We start from the raw sequence: 23,109 nt of genomic DNA, 5'->3' as shown, positions 1-23,109 counted from the left end.
TTCATTTAACATATACATACATAGTGTATAGTGTATACACACACACACATACACACACACAACACGTAAGTGCTCCAATATAAAATAACATTCACAGAAAAAGCACTGGGTAAATAAAACTCAGCCTACCTGTCTGAAATTACTTGAAAACCAGAACAGTTTCTCCCACTGGATATTTAACATTATCAATTACCCTTCCCCTTCAAATTACTTTTACACAATAACACTCTATAGCTGAAACTGGGACTATGAAAGTCCCAGGACACTGAATCAACAATATTAGTATAAATGTGTATGTTACCAAGTGGTTTACTTCAAAAGGGATTTACTCTTATTATATTCTATTTGGAAACAGAGAAGGGGACTTTAGTCCTAGATTTTTCATGCAACTAGCTTTGTGACATTGGACAAATTGTTTACAGTTTCTAGGGCTCAGTTTCCTCATCTGTAAAATAAGGGAGCTGAACAACATAATCTCCAAGGGGCTCTCCAAATTGAAATGCTATGGTTCTGACAGTACCTGTTTAAAGCTGTCACGGCTTCAGCATCATCTTTACATGTGAGCAGTTTGTCCAAATTATAGTCAAGTATTGCCAATCCCAGCTGTAAAATGGCCTTTATTCCATCGTAGAAGAAACAGTCTACCACATTCACTGCACTTTCAATAGGCAGCACACTAATAAAAAGTGTGAGGAACCATGAGAGAGAAACTGAGGAAAAGAATGTCATATCGGTCATGTGTTCTGTCAGCTGGGGAAGGTGATCCCTGATAAGTTCTTCAAAGACTGCCTGATCCACCAAGGCACCTGGCGAACATAAAAGGAAGTTTAAAAATGAACACCTTTCAAAAGGATTTGTTTCTGATACCTTCCCACTTGTTAGTATGCCAATATATCTCATCTCTATTCCTTAAATTATGAACTTCTTCAGTGCCTTTTCTATATTTCACACATCTCTTTATCTGCTAGCAAAGTGTCATGCATCAAGAAGCACTTGAGAAACTCAGTTCAAATTCATTTAAACAGTAATTTATTGAATCTTTATTACGTGCAGAAAACTGTAATAGGTACCATAAGAGATACACCAATTAATGAAACACCCTCATCTTCAAAGGGCTTAATATCTAGCAGAACTTAAGATAAATACACAAATAACTGTAATGAAAGACAATATAATCAATAACCCAGCCATGTTACTGAAGGCTTATGAGGGCACAAAGTAGAGACCACCTATGGTTTTGTGGTAGTGTCAAAATCTATAAATATTTGATGACTGAAGGAAATATTATATAATTAACTAACCAAGAACTTGATCCTTCTTTCAAACCTTGCAAATATCAATATAGTTCATATAAATGTGGAGATTTTAAGCTGGTTAAAAATCTGTCTCTCATTAAGAAACTATTAAAAATGATCCAGTAGCCTGGGATACTTCAGATCACCACTATTTCAGCAATACAGAGACGGTAAACTTAAAATTTCTATTTTATTAAGAAACAGACCAAATACTTTATCTTTAAAAAGCAACATATTAAACAATCTTTCCAATCATATATTCAGTACAAAAAGCTCTTCTCTTGAGCGTGTCAGTGAATGTGACATTTTGATATTGCTTGCATTTTGTGTATTTCAAAACTTAATTGACCAGTTCCTCCATTTAATACATAATTGGATAGACAGGAGACATATAAATTGTTTAGAAAAAAAATATGTGCTTATATATGGTGTGTGTGTGTGTGTGTTTTACCAATGATTCGACGGTTAAAATAATCAGGCAACATTCGTTCACACACAGCAACCAGAAGCCAAAAAGCTTCTTCCTCTTTTGCATACAGAAGCAGCACTGAAGTTAAGATGTTCATTGCCTAAAATTCACAGAAAAATCAATCAATAAATAAATATTGTTTGGGTGATAATTACATTTCTTCTTCAAACCCTAGTTTTCAGCAATAGAAACTATGAAAAATAATCATAATGGAAACCTAAGAACTCTGAGCCAGTCCAAAGCAAAACAAGGTGAAGTCAGGCTAACATTTGCTAATCAGTTACTTAACAGTAAATTCAAAGAAAATGAAGCAGTAATGTGAATATAGAACAAAATAAGCAAAACCTCTATAATTTCAGATGAATTTCAATGAGTAAAATATCTGGAAAAAACAATGCTCAAAAACATATTAAAATTGAAGAAACAAACTTCATCTGTAATTTCAACTACCTATAGAACATCCCCCTAGACGTCAATCACCCTCAATTGTGTTCAAAACTAAACATCTTTTTTCTATTAAATAGGATTCTCTTCTTTGCTATCTAATTTTGATCATGCTAGAAACCCTTTATCTGCCACATCCAATTTGTCTTTATAGCCTAGAGTTTCTTCTTATAAAATGTCTTTTAGATCTGCTTTATCCTCTCTATTCCACCCTTTCTCCTTCTAATCTATCTTGCATACAAATGTCAGATCATTACTTTTATATAACATTTGGCCACAGCACTTATTATAAAGGCAATAAAACCTTAATGTATACAGAATCTGGAAAGAATGGAAATGTGTTAAGAAAATTAAATCTCCTGTATCCCACCTACCCAGAGATCACCACACCACAAGTTGATGTATCTGTGTGTGTGTGTGTGTGTGTGTGTGTGTGTGTGTTTTCTTTCTTTTTTCCCCCTTCTAAAATTTGGACCAAACTGTTGATTTTTTCACTTAGCATCACATTATACATTTTTGATGCCATTAAATAATTCTTCTCAGAGTATTTAATGACTATGAAATAATCTAGTAAATTGAATATACTACAAATTACTTAATCATTCTACTACTGTTGGACATTTAGTTTGGATCCAATTTTTCACTATTATATATAACACTGCAATGAACATCTTTGTATATAAATCTTCAAATGTTTTACTCTTTTCTCAAGAAAGATATACAGCAATGAAAGTATTCAGCCAAAGAATGCTATTTTTATTTTTAAAGATTTTATTTATTATGAGAGAGAGAGGGAAGGAGAGACAGCACAAGTGGGGGGGCAGAGGGAGAGGGAGAAGCACGCTTCCTGCTGAGCAGGGAGCCCGATGTGGGGCTCAATCCCAGGACCCTGGGATCATGATCCGAGCTGAAGGCAGACACCTAACCAACTAAGCCACCCAGGCACCCCAAGAATACTATTTTTAAATGACATGATATTATTGCCAAATTGTATTCCAGAAAGACTGTACCAATTTATATTTCTGACCAATAGTGTTTGAATGTTTATTTCACTGCTTCTTTGCCAAAACTAAATACTAAGAACTGTAGTAATTATAATTGTCCTTGTTGATTTGATAGTGAAAATGGTATTTCATGGTTTTAATTTGAATTTCTTTGAGGCTGAACTTTCTTTTTTAGGCTTTATTAATCCATCTGTACTTTTGGTTCTATAACTAATCTTTTCATGTTCGCTCATTTTTCTATTTTAATACTTTTCTTATAGATTTTTGTATTAAGTAGGTCGATTCTTTGCCAGATCTGGTACAGTATTTGACCTCAAGTTGAGTTGTTTTTTTTTTTAAGATTTATTTATTTGAGAGAAAGGAAGAGAGTGTGCCCGAGTGTGGCAGGTGAGGGGGGGGTACATTGGGAAGGGTGGGAGTGGCTGGGCAGAGGGAGAGTGATAGAGACAATCTCAAACAGACTCCTTGCTGAGCATGGAGTCCAATTTGGGGCTGATCTCAGGACACTGAGATCACAACCTGAGCTGAAACCAAGAGTCAGACGCTCAACTGACTGAGCCACCCAGGCGCCCCTTAAGTTTAGTTTTGACTCCATCAATTTTACTGTTCAAGAAGTTGTAATGGGAGGGGATGTCAGTGAAAATGGCAGAGTCAGTCCCTCTGAAAATGCCCTCCTCTACATAGGCAACAAGAACACCGGCAAATATTGTCAGAATCAATTTTTCAGAACTCTGAAAATCAACCAAAATCTTTGAGCAATTCAGAAAGCATTTATTTAATAAAATGGCTGAATCTCAGTAAAAAAGTGAGCTCTTTGGCATTTTAAATTGCACTATACCTAGCCCCCCTTCTTAGCTTCATAGTAGTCTTAAAAACCAACATTCCAGCAATCATGGTTAAAAACACCTAACAGCTACCTTAGAGAACAGACAGGGGCTAGAGCTCTTTAGGAGCCCCATTTCCACATAATTATCATTATTTGACCTGTCTGGTGGTTTACACAGAAAGACCCCACTCACAAGGCTGCGTTTATTTGACCTAACATAGGGTTCACAGTAGGCAAAGAGCCTTTTCCCCAGAGTGTTGAAAACAATTGGAGACAGTTGTTGAACATGTACGTGGCTTGCTGAGGCAGTGGATAACAGTTGGGTCAAACAACAGGCTAATAAAGGGTTAAAATGAAAAGCTGGGAATGGGAAATCCATAGGGGGCCTAACCAAAAAGATAAAAAGCAGAAAGAGAAAGGACTCAAATTATTAAAAATCAGAAAACAATGAACATTACTACCAATCTTAACAGAAATAAAAAGGATTATAAGGGAATGTGCTAACAAATTAGATAACGTAGATAAAATGGATAATTTCCTAGAAAAATACAAACTACAGAGACCAAATTAAGAAGAAATAGAAAAATATGAATAGACTTATAATGAGTAGAGACTGAATTAGTAATGAAATAATTTCCTGCAAAGAACACTCCAGGAACAGATGGCTTCACTAGAAAATTCTACCAAACATTTAAAGAAGAATTAACATTAATTCATTATAAACTCTTCAAAAAAACAAGAGAGGAAGAAATACTACCTACCTCATTCTGTGAGGCCCTGATACCAAAACCAAAAGGAATCTCAAGAAAACTATGTATCAATATATTTTATGAATATAAATGTAAAAATCCTAAACAAAATACTAGCAAACTGAACCCAAAAACACATAAAAAGGATTATACACCAAGACCCAGGGAGAATTATCTTGGAAACAAAAGGTGGTTCAACATGTGAAAATAAATCAATGTAATACAGGATATTAATAGAATAAAGGAAAAAATCACATGATTATCTCAATAGACAAAGAGAAATTGTTTGACAAAATCCAACACCCTTTCATGATAAAAACACTCAAGAAACTAGGAATATACGGGAAATTCCTCAACCTGATAGAGAACCTACAAAAAACCCACAGCTAACATCATACTTAATGATGAAAGACTAATTGCTTACCCCTAAGATAAATAGTAAAACAGGATGGTAATTTGTTTTAATTTTTAAAAATGTTTTAATAATGTAGTCCAATCCGTTTTTCTTTGTTCTATGTGCTTTTGATGTCCTATCTAAGAAACCATTGCCTAATCCGAGCTTAAAAAGGTTTACTCCTATGTTTTCTTCTAAGAGTTTTATAGTTTTGATGCTTAAATTTAGGTCTCTGAGCTATTTTGTGTTAATATTTGTGTATGGTGTATGGAAGGAGTTCAGCTTCATTCTTTTACTTGTGGATAACCAGTTGTTCCTGTGGTATTTGTTGAAAAAACTATTCTTTCACTCATTGAATCACCCTGGCACCCTTGTTGAAAATCAGTTGACCATAAATATTAGGGTTTATTTCTGGACTTGAAATTCTCTCTCATTGATTTATATTTCTGTTCTTATGCTGGTATCACATTTTTTTTACACTACATCTGGGTAGTAACTTTCGAAATAAGGAAATGTGAGTCCTTTAACTTCATTCTTTTCCAAGATTGTTTTGGCTTTTTGGGTTCCTTGCATTTCCAACATGAATTTTAGGATTAGCTTGTTAATTTCCGGGAAAAAAAGAAAAAGCCAGCTGGGATGTTGATAGTCATTGTATTGAATCTGTAGATCCACTTGGGGAATACTGTATATTAACAATATTAAGTCTTCTAATCCATGGGCACAGGATATCTTTCTTTCCCACTTATTTAGTTCTTTTTAAATCCCATTCAAAGTTTTATAGTTTCCACTGCCTAAGCCTTGTACTTCCTTTGCTAATTTTATTTCTAAATATTTTATTCTTTTTGATATAGTAAATGGAATTGTTTTCTTGATTTAATTTTTGGATTGTTCACTGCCAGTTTATAGAAATAATATATATATATATATATATATATATATATATATATATATATATATATATCTTGTATACTGCAATCTTGCTGAGCTTATTAAGTTTTAGTAGCTTTTTTATGGATTCCTTAGAATTTTCTGCATATAAAATCATAGAATCTGAATGGTGATATTTTTACTTCTTCCATTCCAATCCGAATATCTTTTTTTTTCCTTTTTCTTGATGAACTGACATGGCCAAAACCTTCAGTACAGTATTGAAGAGAGAAGGAAAGGCGGGAAGAAGGAAAGAATGAAAGATAAATAAAGCAAGCTAGTCAGTTAGTCCTAATGAGTCAGTACGGCTCATATGGCTTCTTGATCAAAAGCAATAAAACCTGCTTATCAAATTCAGACTTTTCCTAGGCTTGAATGATTTTCCATGACCTTGTCCCACACAAACTTATTTACTTCTTACAGACCTAGCCAGTCTGATCTCCATGGCAGGCTTATTCTCACCTGAATGGTATTGCTCATATTGTTACCTGAACTCAGAATAACTTTCCTCTTGCCCTCCATGTTTCTAACCTTACTCTCATTTTTTTAGAGAGTTTTATTTATTTATTGAGTGAGTGAGTGAGAGAGAGAGTGTGTGTGAGCAGGGCAGAGGGAAAGGGGGAGGGAGAGAGGGCATCTCAAGCAGACTCTGTGCTGAGCGTGGAGCCTGACGTGGGCAGATCCCACAACCCTGAGATCATGACCTGAGCTGAAACCAAGAGTCAGATGCTTAACTGACTTAGCCACCCAGGCACCCCTCTCATCTTTTAGAAGTCAAAAGCAAGTGCCACCTACTTTGAAGGTGCCTCTATACTACTACATATAGATAACATCACAGACTCTGTGTTAGTTCTTTGAGCAAAGAAGCACTACACTTCTTTTTTTACCTCTCAAAGATCCTAAAATATGCTAAGTACTTGTAATTTAGATGATCCATTTACTTAAATTGCTTTTCAAAAAAATTCTCTATTGATAAGATTAATGAATAGATAGGATTGATACAGAATCATTATCAGTGCTCAGCTCATTATAAAGGAATGTGTGGCTGAGAGTACTAGCTATCCACTACAATCCAGTCTCCCCTTCTTCCATAGTATCTGGACATAGAAATGCTCAGTCACACTCCATTTTGCAGACTTTTTTATAAATAGGTGTGGCCATAAGACCAAGATCCTCCAACATAATGTGGATAAAATGATGTACACACGTTCTAGGCCTACAAGCCAATAAAATCTACCACAATTGTTTCCTCCATTGTTTCTCTCTTGATTCTTGTGAGGGGTAATGGCAATGAAAGAGCATCTTGGAAGCCATGTTTTGAAGATGACAGGGCCTGCTATCAGCCTAAGTCCCTGAATAATCTCTTGAAGGAGGGCTGCCTACTGACTTAAATACTTGCTCTTCTCTATTTATTCCTTTGAGGAAACTTCTATTGTGTTTAAGCTGTATGAGACTATTTTTTTAAAGATTTTATTTATTTATTAGACAGAGATAGAGACAGCCAGCGAGAGAGGGAACACAAGCAGGGGGAGTGGGAGAGGAAGAAGCAGGCTCATGGCGGAGGAGCCTGACGTGGAGCTCGATCCCATAACGCTGGGATCACGCCCTGAGCCGAAGGCAGAAGCTTAACCGCTGTGCCACCCAGGCGCCCCTAAGCTGTATGAGACTATTTGTGTTAGCTGTCTAGCATCCCTAATTAACACAGTGTGCTCCTAAAGGATTTTTTCCAATGATTCCCCCACTACCTACAAAATAAAATTCAAACTCCTGACCTATCCCAATATACCTTACTGATTTTTTTCTCTATCTACTTCCCTTCATTCACCCCACATTTCTACTAAACAAAACATGGGTCTGTATATATTCCATGTTTATCTCCCTGTGTTTTGTTACACTGATCCCTTTACCTAGAACATTCTTTCATTCCATCTCCATACATCCAAAATTCACCAATTATCAAGACCTACAAATGCTACCTCTTCCATGAAGCATTTTCTGATTCCTCCAGATGAAAATAATTTATCCCTATTATAAATCTTATAGAACTTTAAATTTCTCTAGTAATTTGCCCCACTTGTTTTTTATTTGCCAATGAATATGTTTTAATACTTATTCGTCTGTATACTTTGAAGGGCACGACTTGTATGATTCATCTTTATATAGTCTTAAGCACCTAGCACAGTATCTTTTACAGAGCAAGAATTCAATAAATATTTGTTAAATGTAAAAGAAAAATGAAGTAGTATCAATTCTCTTAAGTATTCCCACTACCATCCTACTTAGATTGAAAATACCTCCCTATCAATCTCAGCCCAACCTCTGTCCTTCTTATGACAATTTTCAAATTAATGGAGCTTTATCTAATGTGATTTTACCATTTGGAACATGCACACAGATGGGCTCATAAAGAAGTCATACCTGGCAGTATCCAATTTTGGGATTTCTGTATGCATAAGCAGTGAGTACCCGTCTCAGAGCAGATATGCCAGTGTCACTCTGAAAGGCTGGATGTTCAGGCAGGGAGCGACGCAAATCACGTTCAATTTCTTCAGTAGCCAAGTTGCAGGTCCCTAAGGACTGCTCAACCACTTCAGCATAATAGCCAGGATTAGCAGCCATGTCATTAACAGCACCTGTACAGATGATTGCATTAACATACAAAAGAAGAATGTAATAAACCTACTATTTGCATATATACATAAAGAATTGGATTACTTTAAATTTAGCTTTATACTCAAGTAATGTCCCAGTACAAACAAAAGAAGAGGCTTCACTAGAATCAATAACATTAGGATACCAATTTTAGCCAATAGAATTTTCATGAACTGTGTTTTCCCCTTAACTTCCCTTTGACACTAGAGATAGAGATACCCCCAATTAGCCATATCTTGCCTAATAAACTAATTTGCTCAGACAACAGATGTGTGGATATACAGGTAAATACACGGAACTACCTTATTCTCTTTGACTAATCTGAATGCATGATAAATAAGACTTTGTTCTAGCCATCTTTGTAATTATTTTTACTTAGTGCATAACTTCTAGAAGGGGCATAGCTAATGTCTGTTAATAAAGTGAAAGTAATACCTGAAAAAAGCATCCAGAGCTCTCCTCTTAAGGTCTCTGGAATCCCTCTTACAACCAGATCTCGAGTCTTTTTGGTCCGAAACATGCTAACACCACGCCCACATTCTGCAAATAGGATGTTCCATGACTGTTCCTTCATCTTTTCCTTCAACTGTAACAAAAAATCAACCAAGTAAACATGGTAAAAAAATTAACTTCTTTCAAATAATTTTAAAACTCTCTTCACTGTGAAACAATACCTATGGAAACAAGAACACAGGAAATCAAAATCAGTATTTACAGAGGGGCCAAACACTAGAGCACTTATCACAAATCTTTCGAATCCATGTGAGCATAACAGCTTTAATTTACTATTTTAATTCTTATCTAAACTCATATAAAAATGGGAAAAGCATTACACTTCAGAGGTAAAGCTTTGAACCATCATTCTCCCCTAATCACCTTGATTTTAGGATTGCTGACAATCTATGCAAATAAAACTCAACGTTCAATTTTCATTGTTAATCTTAATTCTTGATAACAGCCCTTTTGTGTAATGGAATGAAATAAGTCACACAATATTTTCTGTGGGAAAACCTTTTTAAGCACCAAAAGAAGAGTTTTTGGTTGTGATACCTTCTAGTCTGCTCTAAGATTTTTATTTTTGATTAACTGTTTCAGTCCATAGATTTAAATATTTTGTTTTCCTACCATTTTGGAATTAAGAGTCTCCAAATTCTGAGGGTGAAATACTGTCATTAAGGCTTCGGTGTTCACAGTTTTACTGCATTCTCTCTGACATGTCAAAGACTGTACCTCAGTATTATCACATGGGTCTGTAGAATCAGAACTAATAGGAACCTGAAAAAGAAAAAATGTAATCGTCCCAAATGTATGCTTAGAAGTTTCTGCAAGAAAATGCTAATGCTTTAACTGTCATTTATAAACCACAATCAAGCTATATAATAAATATTAAAGCAATGTCTCAGAGAGACATTGTTTTTCTATCAAAATGAGAGATGTCAACAAATCAACTTCTGGAACAGCATACTTAGGACTTCAGTGAACCCACTCCCCTACAGAAACAACAAAATACTGGCAAAAGATTTAAAAAGTATAGTTCAGAACACTGGAAATTTACCAAAGGCACAGAATGAATTGAAAAGCATGGATACAAGTGAAACTAACGAACCTCAGTAGGAACACTGGATTCTGTGAAGTTTTGACTTAAGGCTATTCCCATTACCCCTCCCTCCCAACCTCAGAGGTCTGGTAGCCATGAAAGCCTGCATTAACACAGCCAATGGATCTTTTGGCACTTCACTAAAATCCCCATCCCCAAAACACAATCAGTAGTATTTTGACCAAACTAACAGCTCCCTAGAAAATCTCCATTCCCAAGGCGTTGTTATCATTTGATTTGACTCAGAGCTCAGGTCTGGGAAAAAAGCCCCATCCCCAGGGCATTACAGAAAACCATCTGCTGATAACATCACAGCCGCCTAAGGCTATGATTTCAGTTTGGGGCCAAAAAGAGCCTGGCTAAAAATCTAAAAGATCTGGATAACCAGATAAACACAGGGAACTTTGAAAGATTCTAACATTCTTGGGGATCCAGAAGTATGTATGCATGTACAGGGGTGTGAAACTGCCCAGGAAAGAAAGGAGACAGTGGAAGGCCCCAGTCTCTCAATTCTGGCTGACTTTGGAGATAAGCAATGAATCCTAAGGCTGATCATAAGCTGCCTGAAGTTTGAGGTATACCGTCACATAAAGATTCCCTTGGTAAAAAGTAGAAAACTTAATGGTTCAAGGCATTTAAGGAGCTCTTCTGACCCATCAGTGGCTGACCACCAATTTATACTGACTCATGGGGGTAATCTAAGAAAGCCAGGTTTAAAAACGAAAGCAAGAACTATTAAAAAAAAAAAGCAACCAATAGAAAATGGCTTTGAGAGGGCCCAGTTCCTGGATTTTGTAAACTAAGAATGTAAAGTAGCTATTGTAAATATATTAAAAGGATGAAAGGAAATTATGTTTAAAAAAAAAATAAAAGACCAAGTTAAAAAGTAGGCAAAAGATCTGAATAGAGACCTTGCCAAAGATATAAAGTTGACAAATAATCATACAAAAATCCTTAATATTATATCATTGAGGAATTGCAAATTAAAAAAACTATGAGATACTACTGGCTATTAAAAATGGTTAAAATCCAAAACACTGACAATAACAAGTATTTGCTGCTGAGGATATGGAAGAATTCTCATTGCTGGCGGAAATGCAAAATGGTACAGCCACTTTGGAAGATGGTTTGGCAGTTTCTTACAAAGCAAAACAGACTTACTATATGATTCAGGAATTGTGCTCCTAGGTATATACCCAAATAGTTGAAAATGTATGTCTACACAAAAATCCGCATGTGAATATTTATAGCAGCTTTATTCATAGTTGCCAAAAAATTGAAGGCAAATAAGGTGTCAAGAGATGAATGGATAAACACTGTGGTATACTCAGATAATGAAATATTTTCCAGCAATAAAAAATGAACTATCAACAAAACAAACAGAAATAGAAAATTTGAACTTACTAATAACATGTAAGGACATTGAATCTGTAATCCAAAACCTCCCACCAGAGAAAAACCCTGGACCAGATGGCTTCATGGGTGAATTCTACCAAACATTTAAAGAAGAATTAATGCCAATCCTTCTCAAATTCTTCCAAAAAATTGAAGGGGATAGGAACACTCCCAAACTAATTTTACAAGGCCAGCATGCCCCTGATACTAAAGCCAAATAAGAACACTAGAAGAAATTACAAGTCAAAATCCCAAAGAATACTGATGCAAAAATTCTCAACAACATACTAGCAGATCAAATTTAACAACACATTATAAGGATCATACACCACGATCAAGTGGGACTTATCCCTGGGAGGCCAAGATGATTTAACACATATAAATCAATAAATGTCATATACCATATGAATAGAATAAAGGATAAAAATCTTCTGATCATACCCATAGATGCAGAAAAAACATCTGACAAAATTCAATATCCTTTCATGATAAAAACTCTCAACAACTTGAGTATAGAAGAAACATACCTCAATATAATAAAGGTGAGCCCACAGCTAACATCATACTCCAAGGTAAAAGGTTGAAAGCTTTTTTTTTTTTTTTGGAAAGCTTTTCCTCTGAGACCAGGAACAAGATAAGGCTGCCTACCCTCACCACTTCCATTCAACATAGTACTACAAGTCCTAGCTAGAGCTGTCAGTCAAGATAAAGAAATAAAATACATCCAAAGAGGAAAGGAAGAAGTCAAATTGTCTCTGCTGATAAAATGGTTTTGTATACAGAAAACCCTGAAGACTCTACCAAAAACTACTAGAACTGATAAATGAATTCAGTAAAGTTGCAGAACACAAAATCAATGTACAGAAATCTGCTTCATTCCTATACACTAACAATGAAGCAGCAGAAAGTGAAATTAACAATTCCATTTACAATAGCAACAAAAATAATAAAGTAGGAATAAACTTAACGAAAGAGGTGAAAGACCTATACTCTGAAAACTATAAAACACTGGTGAAAGAAATTCAAGACAACATAAAAAAATAGAAAGACATTTCATGCTCATGGGTTGGAAGAACAAATATTGTTAAAATGTCTTTATTACCCAAAGCAATCTACACATTTAATTCAATCCCTATCAAAATTCCAACAGCATTTTTCACAGAACTAGAACAAACAATCCTAAAATGCACATGGAACCACAAAAGACTTCAAATAGCCAAAGCAATCTTGAAAAGGAAAAAACAAAACTGGAGGTATCATGATTCTAGATTCCAAGTTATATTACAAACTGGTAGTAATTAAAACAGCATGGTACTGGTATAGACATACAGATCAACGGAACAGAACAGAAAACCCAGAAATAAACCCACAATCATATGGTCAATTAATCTTTGATAAAGGAGGAATGAATATTCAATGAGAAAAAGTCTTTTCAACAAATGGTGTTGGGAAAACTGGACGGCCAGATGCAAAAGAATAAAACTGGACTACTTTCTTACACCATACACAAAAATTAACTTAAAATGGATTAAAGATCTAAATGTGAGACCTGAAACTATAAAAAAACCACTGAAGAGTGCGTAGGCAGTAATATCTCTCACATCAGCTGTAGCAACATTTCTGTAGATATGTCTCTAAGGCAAGGGAAACAAAAGCAAAAATAAACTATTGGGACTGCATCAAAATAAAGTTTCTGCACAGTGAAGGAAACAATAAAAAAACTAAAAGGCAGCCTACTGAATGCAGAAGATATTTGCAAATGACATATCTGACTAAGGGTTAGTATCCAAAATATATAAAGAACTGAAACAACTCAATACCCACAAAACAAATAATCCAACTTAAAAATGGACAGAAGACATAAACGGACATTTCTCCAAAGAAGATATCCAGATAGCTGACACGTGAAAAGATGTTCAACATCACTCATCATCAGGGAAATGCAAATCCAAACTACAATGAGATCACCTACACATATCAGAATGGCTAAAATCAACAACACAGACACAGGTGTTGGCGAGGATGTGCAGGGAAAAGGAGCCCTCTTGCACTGTTGGTGGGAATACAAACTGGTGCAGCCACTCTGGAAAACAGTATGGAGGTTCCTCAAAAAGTTAAAAATAGAACTATCCTAACCATGAGAGACTATGGACCCCAGAAACAAACTGAGGGTTTCAGAGGGGAGGGCGTAACAGGGCGATGGGTATTACGGAGGGCACGTGATGTGATGAGCACTGGGTTTTATATGTAACTAAAGAATCATTGAACACTACATCAAAAACTAATGATGTACTACACAGTGGCTAACTGAACATAATAAAAAAAAAGAAAATGTGGTCTATCTACACAACAGGACAGTAGAAATGACCCAAGCACTGATATGTGCTACAACATGGACGAACACAGAAAACATTGTACTACATGAAGGGAGCCAGTCATGAAAGGCCACGCTTGTAGGATGGTATCTATATGAAAATCCAGAATAGGCCAATTCATAGTGGCAGAAAGTGTATTAGTGGTTGAATAGGGCTTGGGGAAGAAGAGATGTAGGGTGATAATGGGATTAGGGTTTCTTTTGGGAAGAGGAAAATGCCCTGGAATAAGAGAATGGTGGTAGTTGCACAACTTTATGAACATACAAAAAAAAAAAAAAACACACTGAATTATACACTTTAAAAGGGTAAGGTTTTTGGTACATGAATTATAGCTCAATAAAAAAGACTCAAGTAACATTCCTCAAAAAAAAAAAAGAACTATCCTATGATCCAGTAATCACACAAAAAATAGAAAACACTAATTCAAATGGATACACGCTCCTCTATGTTTATTGCAGCATTGTTTACAATAGCCAAACTACAGAAGCAGACCAAGTGTCCATGGATGGTACACGGATAAAGAAGATATGGTGTGTGTGTGTGTGTGTGTGTGTGTATAATGAAAAATTATTTTGTCATTTGCAACATGGGTAGAGCTAGAGAGTATAATGAGAAGTGAAATACATCAGCCAGAGAAAGACAAATACCCTATGACCTCACTCATAATGTGGAATTTAAGGAAAAAAAATGAGCAAAGGAAAAAAGAAGAGAGAGACAAACCAAGAAACAGATTCTTAGCAATAGAGAACAAATTGATGGTTACCAGAGGGGAGGTAGGTGGTAGATGGGGCAAATAGGGAATGGGTATTAAAGAATATACTTAAAAAAAATATTTCCTAGCAAACTAGTATACTGACTGGTATTTTGTATATACCCTTACTAAAACCTCTAAAAATGGGTAACAGAAACTAGAAAACCTTAGAACACTGACATGCATCTGAAAAGATGATAAACTCATTTTGAAACAAAATCCTTTCTTTACAACGATCATACCCAACTACTAGAGGTACATGAGAATTTTGGGGGGAAAATTCCAGTTCTTCGGGTTTAAGAGACACAGATAAATTGAAGGAGAAAGAGAAGCAGAGCATTAAATCTAACACAGAGAATGAATCTGAAATGGAATAGGACAGGAAAAAAAGTGATACAAGCAAGAATATGGAAGCACTGCGAGAGAAACTACCAGGACTGATCAGGTTTTATCTGTGTCCTCAACATCAAACTAAGGAATATCCTGGGTGCACACCTGAAGATAATGAAAGATTACAAAGTTGGAGCATGAAAATTCTTGATGGTTAACATGAAGACTCTGGGTCTGGAGCTGAGATATATGTATTTTTTATTTACATGTTTTCATTGTGTTTTTCAATTATCAAAGAAAAAGCTAGTCTTATCAATACCGCATTATAATTGACTCAGCATAATATTTTTAGTCTCTACTCTAGAGAGGTAAAAGCTGCCATAATCCTATCCAAATAAAATAATATAGCCACTAAAGCCAATGTTGATTTTTTCTTTGAATTTTTAATTAAAGTACAATGGTTATAACGTGATAAGTTTTATTAATCTATTAAAACATGAGTTTCCTAGGCATTGAAAATGAAAATTAATTTGAATTGAAAGTATCTACATTTCCATAAAGGACACACTAAACATCAAAATCAGTCTCTTAACCACCCTTCACCAAGAATATTTGCCTTCTCTAATATTTTACTAGTAAATAGCTTTGCCACTATTTTGCTCTGGGCTATATTATGTAAGTAAGGCTGAGCTATTCGATACTAAATAAAAGATATTTAGACTGGTTTAAAATTGCTGTCTCTCTACAGCAGTCAGAGGACAGTCCTTTCTAAGGACTTATTAAATTCTCAAATATAGTTTGAATTATTAAAAGCCATGTTACATGAAAGTACAAGATGTGTATATCTGAGATACTGTAGATATAGTCAAGAAAGATCAAATGATAATAATTTTTAACATATGAGTTCCTAAAAAAGGATAAAGTTCTTAATTCTCACTTCTGCTTTATAATGTAGACTTAGAGTGCTTGCTTCGGCAGCACATATACTAAAATATAATGTGACTTAGAGAAAGTAATTTCTTTGGTTTTAGTCTTTAAAAAAATATACTTAAGCATGAATAGAAAAAGTACTATGAATTCCTTCTGAAAGAATGGAGCACAAGAGACACAAACTTTTTTAAAAAAAATGATTTGATTGCTATATAATTACCTCTGTGCTAATATCGTGATACTGAGTTGAAGCTGCCCCACACCTGAGTCTGATTTTTGCCACCAGTTGCTCAAAGTCTTTAACTTCACTGAAGCGAAAAGCTGTTTTTCCTTTGATGTTAATGATGACAGATTTGCTGGAATCATTTGTCTTATCTATAGCTAAGACCTGGGGGGTGGAAACATAAATGAATCACATTCTCCCTTGTTGCTGATACTTTCAGGCAAAATATGTTTAGCTTAATCTTTTGTGGCTAAAGCTTTGGTCCATGATATGACTTACTAAGAAATAGACTTTGGGTACTATTTGTACCACTGACACAAGTAAACTCAGTGCAAGCTATTTCACTTTTCAAGAAAAAGGTTTAATTAACATGTAGCCTTAAAAAAATGACAATATAAATGTAAAAATTCAATGCTACAATGCTGACAATTTATTTCTAACTCACAGAAAAGCTATCAATTATATTCTTTTTGACTATCAAATATAATAGTCTAAGTTTTGGTATTCATGTCATAAATGTCTGAGCGATCATGCTCCACCATGAGTCATCCTGAACCCTTATCTGGTTTGTAAATTTTTAATTTTTTCTATTCTCACTTTTAATAAGAGCTATAAGGCTCTTATCCTAGTACTCTTATCCTGAAGAATAATACTGAACTTAAAAAATGATTATTCGGGCACCCTGGGTGGCTCAGTTGGTTAAGCATTCAACTCTTGATTTTGGCTCAGGTCATGTCATGATCTCGGGGCTGTGAGACTGAATCCTGCATTGAACCCAGTGTGGAGCCTGCTTGGGATTCTCTCTCTCCCTCTGTCCCTCCTCCCTCCCCTACCCCACCTACTCGTATGTGTTCTCTCTCTCTCTCTAAAAAAGAAAAAGGTTCTTTAAAAATTACTAAAAGGGTGGGGCATATAGAGTTTTCAATAATTTACAGATTTAAATGATATTTTATTCTGTGAATGATAGCATTTTCAAACTAAAATTGATATGTAACCAAATTTGTATTACCTCTCGTAATGGAATGATTACACAACATAGATTTCCATCCTGGCTAGCAAAGCAGATATAGTTTTCTGAGATGCACATTTTTCCATGAGTATTAAAGTGGCTGAATGGTACCCATAAGAAACATTCATGTACTTCTTTCAAAGTCTCTTCTTTGGGGAGCCTAAAAAAAGCACTGAACTGCTCACTGTGGGCTCGATTTTCCAGACCTCTGTAGAAAGGAAAAAAGAGGGCTCAAATAATGACTTCTAAAGTGCACACATGCCCATATTGATCAATTTAAATGTACTCTAAAGCAGAAAGATTAAATACTACGTGCTATGTTCTTCAACAAAGTATGTAATGGAAGAAACACACGGATTCATAACAAATTCATTTTCTTTGTTCCCTTTTCCAATTCTGTTTTATTACTAAATTACAATGCATAAAAGTTAGAGATGATGTAGGACTTTAAACCATCTGGAAGATGGTTTGCTGGAAGATTATTATTATATTATTATATATTCATAATATGCAAATATGGCTAAAACCAACATGGGCAAACAATTTTTATATGTGGTTATCAGAAAATCAAGAGTCACCCAGTTCAAACAAAATAAAAATGAAAAATAAAAAATGAAGAGAAAAATTAAAAATGAAAATTTATGGGATCAAAATTTAGACAAGAACAGTACATAAAAGATAATATTAAAATGAAGTGAAACAAACATTTAAATGAATGTTTAAAAAAATCCATACTGGAGGCAAAATAAAACAACAGTGCTTACACAGTACTGGGCACAGGATAGGTGTCAAGAAATAAAGATGACTTGTTAACTGATATATAAATATATGAATAAAAAACAATTGCTTAAAATAGTACAATTTTTCTAGAGGCAGTAAACACTTGTGTTAAGCAGCAATGCCATCTGGAGTAGTAAGTAAATTATGCAAGTTCTAACTCAAAGCCAACAAAGTTAAAACCAAATTCATCCTTCCAGCATATACTATTTGAATATGTGGCATTTCATCATGTCTTTCAAAATAATTCTGATGAACACAAAGCCACATTAATTTTACCTCACTTAAATTATAATTTGGTGGGTTATTATTATTTTAAAAGATGAGGTCTATTTATATAAATGAAAAGATGTCCATGATATATTATTTTAAGGGGGGGGAAAGGAAACTGTGGAATAATACGTGATGTTTAGTCCCAATCATGTTTTTTGCTAATACTTTTTAATTAATGCATTACAAAGCCTGGAAGGATATACACCGAACTTAACTATTGCTAATGTGCTTCTATACTGTTTAAATTATAGAAGTAATACATATTTGTAAAAAGAGTAAGCCAAAGCATTAAAGATATTCAATTTTAGAAAAAAGTCATTTGGAGGCTAAGTCTAAATTAGCTATTGTTCTTTTCAACTTACTAGAAAAAAGGATTTAGATACATATGATTTTCAATAGGCTCTCTTAAAAATACACATAGACAAAAAAAAATTTCCTATATCATTTAAATACAGACTTGGTAATGAATAACTCATTGATAGATGGTTTTTTAGAGGATATTCTAAAGGAAATAAAATGGCTAAAAAGTTTATGTTTATGGTAGCCAATCAAGGAACAAACAACAAAAACAAATGCTCAACTATAATATAACATAAACTGGTTTCCTAATCCTTATAGAGTTCTATTTATCAATCATGCACACTGGGACCTATAAAAAATTCACCTTGCTGATCTATTTTCCAGAGAAGCAGACCCACTCACAAATAAGTCTTTATGTATACAGATTTTAGAAATGATTAGAAATAGGCAAATGGAACAACTATATCCAGTTAGGGCTATGTAGTAATCACACAACCCTCTATGTCACTTGTTCTGGTCTATCCGTAAGACTGCAGCTTAGGTTCCTCTCACAGTTTCCCATACAGTCTATATACCCTCATGCTCCTTGCCAGAAACTGCACTCCCTAGCTATTTCTAGATCCTCTCTTCTCTCCCTCTCCTTTGGCATGCTTATTTCGGTCAACTGTTCTAAGTGTTGAGCAGTATGAAAGGGCTCTGGTCAGTTTCAGCAAACCAAATATAGTGGCAAATAGCTATCAGAGATACTTTTCATGCAGGCATTGATAACGATTAACATTTATCTAGTGTTTTATATTTTACAAAGTGCTTTCATACGTTATATTGTTCATTCCTCACAAGTGCTGAGGTAGAAATGATAGATGAGGATACTAAGGTCCTGAGAGATAATGACTTGTTGTCCAAGGGTTGTTGTACTCTCCTTATAAAGCCCATGCTCCACTGACTCCACTAACTTGCCCCTTCATAAAAATTTATGCTGTCTAGGGGCACTTGGGTGGCTCAGTTTGTTAACTGGCTGACTCTTGATTTCAGCTCAGGTCATGATCTCAGGGTTGTGAGATCTAGTCCCAAGTTGAGCTCCGAGCTCAGTATGGAGCCTGCCCCTCCCCACAAATACATAAATAAAATCTTAAGAAGAATGATGTTGTCTAAAAATTATGTTTAAAAATAAACAATACATTTTACAATATCAGACCTGAAACTGTTTAGACTACTCATAGAGAAATGTAGACTAACCATGCATATAAAAATCTCTGTATTTCTAAAAGTACTCCAGGACAAATCCTACTAGGATCTCAATAAATAATTTTCAAACCTAACTTCTATTATTTCTTAGGATTAAACTTAATGGAGGGAATACTATTTGTGAAATGCATATGAATAAACTAAAAAATACCCCACACATCAATGATTAATTCCAAAGAAAAATTATCATATAACATAGAACAGTTAACTTTTAATGATAATGTTACTGTTCTTTGGTAAAACAATACTTTAAAAAGTATTAATTAAGGTTTGAATACCTCTTAGTGATTTGTAGAGGATCATCAAGGATTGGGTCATTAGCAAATGTTTCCTTATCAAAAAGTCTCTTTATAGCATAATTTGCCAGCTGTTCCATAAGAAGGTATGTTTCATTAATATGCAAAAACATTGAAAAGTAGTGATTCTCCCCTTGGGAACACACATGAATACTCTCTGTTAGTATAACATTTGAAGACTTTTCAAGTTTTGAGACTGCATCCCAGGAGATAATGAGTTTTACTGCAAATAAGAATTATAAGCAGAAATGATTAAATTTCTCAATACTGATTAATGTTTATCAATCGGGTCTTTTAAAGCAACAGTTAGCCATTTGAAAAATGCTACGAACAACTAAAATACTTCAGACTTCAAGATTAGTTAAAATTTTGAAGCATAACATGAACACACAATAATTGGTGATTCTAGGAACAGAAATAATTTTAAAGAATTTTTTAAAAAGTATTCTGATTTTATATTTAAATCTGTTACTTCACATAATTGCATAATCACTGATGTAAAAGCTATATGTGTGCTACAAACATTACTGTTTGATTCTTCTTTATAACTGTGGGCCATTAGATACTATGGCTACTATGTTTATATCATATTTCTAAAACAAGGTTTAAAACATGAATTACAGAAAGTCAATAGTTTAGAACAAGACAAAGAAAGGAGCTATATATCAGGTCACCATCATCATTTAATATTCATTCACTTCCCACAATATGCAAGGCATTCTATATATACTTTCAATGGCTCCTATGTTAAGGATTCTTTCTCTAGATGAAGTGAACTTTTTAATGTACAGTTTAATTATTCTTAGTATCAATCTTATTGCTTTATATACAACCTAACAACACCAGAGAGTTGACAGGTCACTCAGCAAGTTCAAAGTCATGGTAAGCAACAGAAACCACTTACTTTCTGATCCCAACAAAAAAGAATAGAAGCTCAGAAAGTTGGTACTAAGATAGAGCCAACCCTGACAAGGAACGCGTCCTTTCCAATAACTGCATGAGTAATAGGTCACTAACTTCTCCTGCTCTGGTAAACCGAAACATTTTTCAAATTTCAAAAGGGCTTCTCGAAATTTCTCAGGATCATCTTCTTTTGCAAAAGAATGTTTTCCCTCTTCAGCAATCAATCCCTAAAGGAGACAAAATGTTTTTTGAAAATTAATTATTACCTATAAATAAAAATACATCTTATATTTAAACAGTTCACTGAATACAACTGAACATATCCACAAGGTACATATATGTATATATGTGTGTACATTAATGCTTCTCTTAGGACATAGGAGAGCAAATTTTCTTTAACTTTGTAATTAGGTTTTTTCTAATGCCTCACAAGGAGCTACTACAAATACAGGTGCTAATTTTTTTTTTTTTTTTTTTTTTTTTTGCTTTTTGAGGGCTTTGTTTGGTGCTGAAACCCAGGACTGAAGTTGCTAAATATTTTTTTGATTGAGTGAAGGATTCATCCAAATTCCAATCTCAAGAAATACTGAAATGAAAATATCTCTAAGAGCACTCACAAGGCACCAAAAACTAATCACTGACTTTATAATTTTCTATAGCACTGATTCTGACACTTAATGTGTACTTCTGCCCATCCCAGAAGGTGTCAGTAAAACAATGACCTTCCCACATGGCCTTTGATCCTAAAATAAGAGGGTCAAAGATTTTAGTATTCCATCTACAAAATATATCCATCACTTACTCTTATCTTTCCTTGTACAAAATTAGTAATATCTTCATTTGAATCAAACACAGATAAGGTCTTCATAATATTTTGTTCCAACCAATCCCAGTGTTTGGTTATTTCTTCTCTGTTGGCTCCTGATTAATAATGAAAGAGAATAAAGACTCAAGGGAAACTCCACAACAAAACTGCTCTTGATAGTTACAAGCTTAGTTTAAAAAGAAATAAAATTATATTTGCTCATTTTCAGAAATGATCATAAAAGAATAAAGATATTAATTACATTTATTTTCTACTTCATCTGTATATGTAGGGATAAATACTATTTTTTATTATAAAGGAAAGACTAAAATATTTAATGAAAGGGGAAAATGTAAATACAACTCATGAGAAAAGATATAAAACTCTGAAAACAAGATGCCCGTTACTGGTGCCTACAGCAACCAATATTTTTTAAGAGAATATATAGAATGCCAGAACCTAAATATATAATTTAATCCGTGGTCTTCAAATAATACAGTCAGTACTGTCCCTATAATCTGTGTGACTATAAACAGCATGCACATGACAATACCGTGCACACTGTATAAATGTGCATTTCAACTGTGGCAACTCTACTTATCTTAGAAGGCGAAGCCTTTGCTCCATCACCCTTTTCATTAAAAGGCCTGGTTAACCCAAAGAAGTTTCATCAAAGAGATTAGAAACCCTGTAGCAAGTAAATCCATGTGACCTGCTGGATCACTGTTAAGTAGCTTGTTGAGGGTCAAATATTACAGTTAGCTCTGGGTTGCTTTGGCTTGAAGAACTTAAGATCTCTAAGATCTTAAAGGCTTTAAGATCTCCCCACCACTGTGGATTATAAAAGATCTTTAAGATCCTTTTACCTTTAAGATCTCCTTTAAGATACCTTTAAGATCTCCCCAGCATTGTGGATTATAAAAATCTCATTCAAAAGGAACATCTTGGCTCCTTAGTATGTTTTATGATACATGGTAGTGATACATTAACTGAAACTGCAAAACTGCCTATTTCCTACAATCCAGTTAGAAACTGTATTCATGTTACTAAAGTCACAATACCAAGTGTAATAACTTTCTTTAATGAATCACAAATAAAAGCCATGGGAAAAATTTAAGCCTTTATTTTGGTCCTTTAGGT

General features: G+C 34.4%; 1 protein-coding gene across 2 annotated transcripts in view; it reads right to left on the bottom strand.

Moving 5' to 3' along the window:
* The window catches only part of TBC1D8B (TBC1 domain family member 8B), a 53,152-nt gene that overhangs the window by 14,105 nt on the left and 15,938 nt on the right, over positions 1–23,109 (bottom strand). For both annotated transcript variants that reach the window (XM_026478786.4, XM_048213740.2), the window contains exons 3-12: positions 21,967–22,085; positions 21,166–21,391; positions 20,244–20,484; positions 17,371–17,578; positions 16,359–16,526; positions 9,886–10,035; positions 9,196–9,346; positions 8,527–8,741; positions 1,747–1,864; positions 521–806 (exon numbers count right to left, since the gene is read on the bottom strand). In XM_026478786.4, coding sequence (XP_026334571.1) covers positions 521–806; positions 1,747–1,864; positions 8,527–8,741; positions 9,196–9,346; positions 9,886–10,035; positions 16,359–16,526; positions 17,371–17,578; positions 20,244–20,484; positions 21,166–21,391; positions 21,967–22,085 — 1,882 coding nt within the window. The remainder of the gene's footprint in view (positions 1–520; positions 807–1,746; positions 1,865–8,526; positions 8,742–9,195; positions 9,347–9,885; positions 10,036–16,358; positions 16,527–17,370; positions 17,579–20,243; positions 20,485–21,165; positions 21,392–21,966; positions 22,086–23,109) is intronic.

Source organism: Ursus arctos, chromosome X (assembly GCF_023065955.2).
Source record: "Ursus arctos isolate Adak ecotype North America chromosome X, UrsArc2.0, whole genome shotgun sequence".
Lineage (NCBI taxonomy): Eukaryota > Metazoa > Chordata > Mammalia > Carnivora > Ursidae > Ursus > Ursus arctos.
This window is presented reverse-complemented; position numbering and strand designations above follow the sequence as displayed.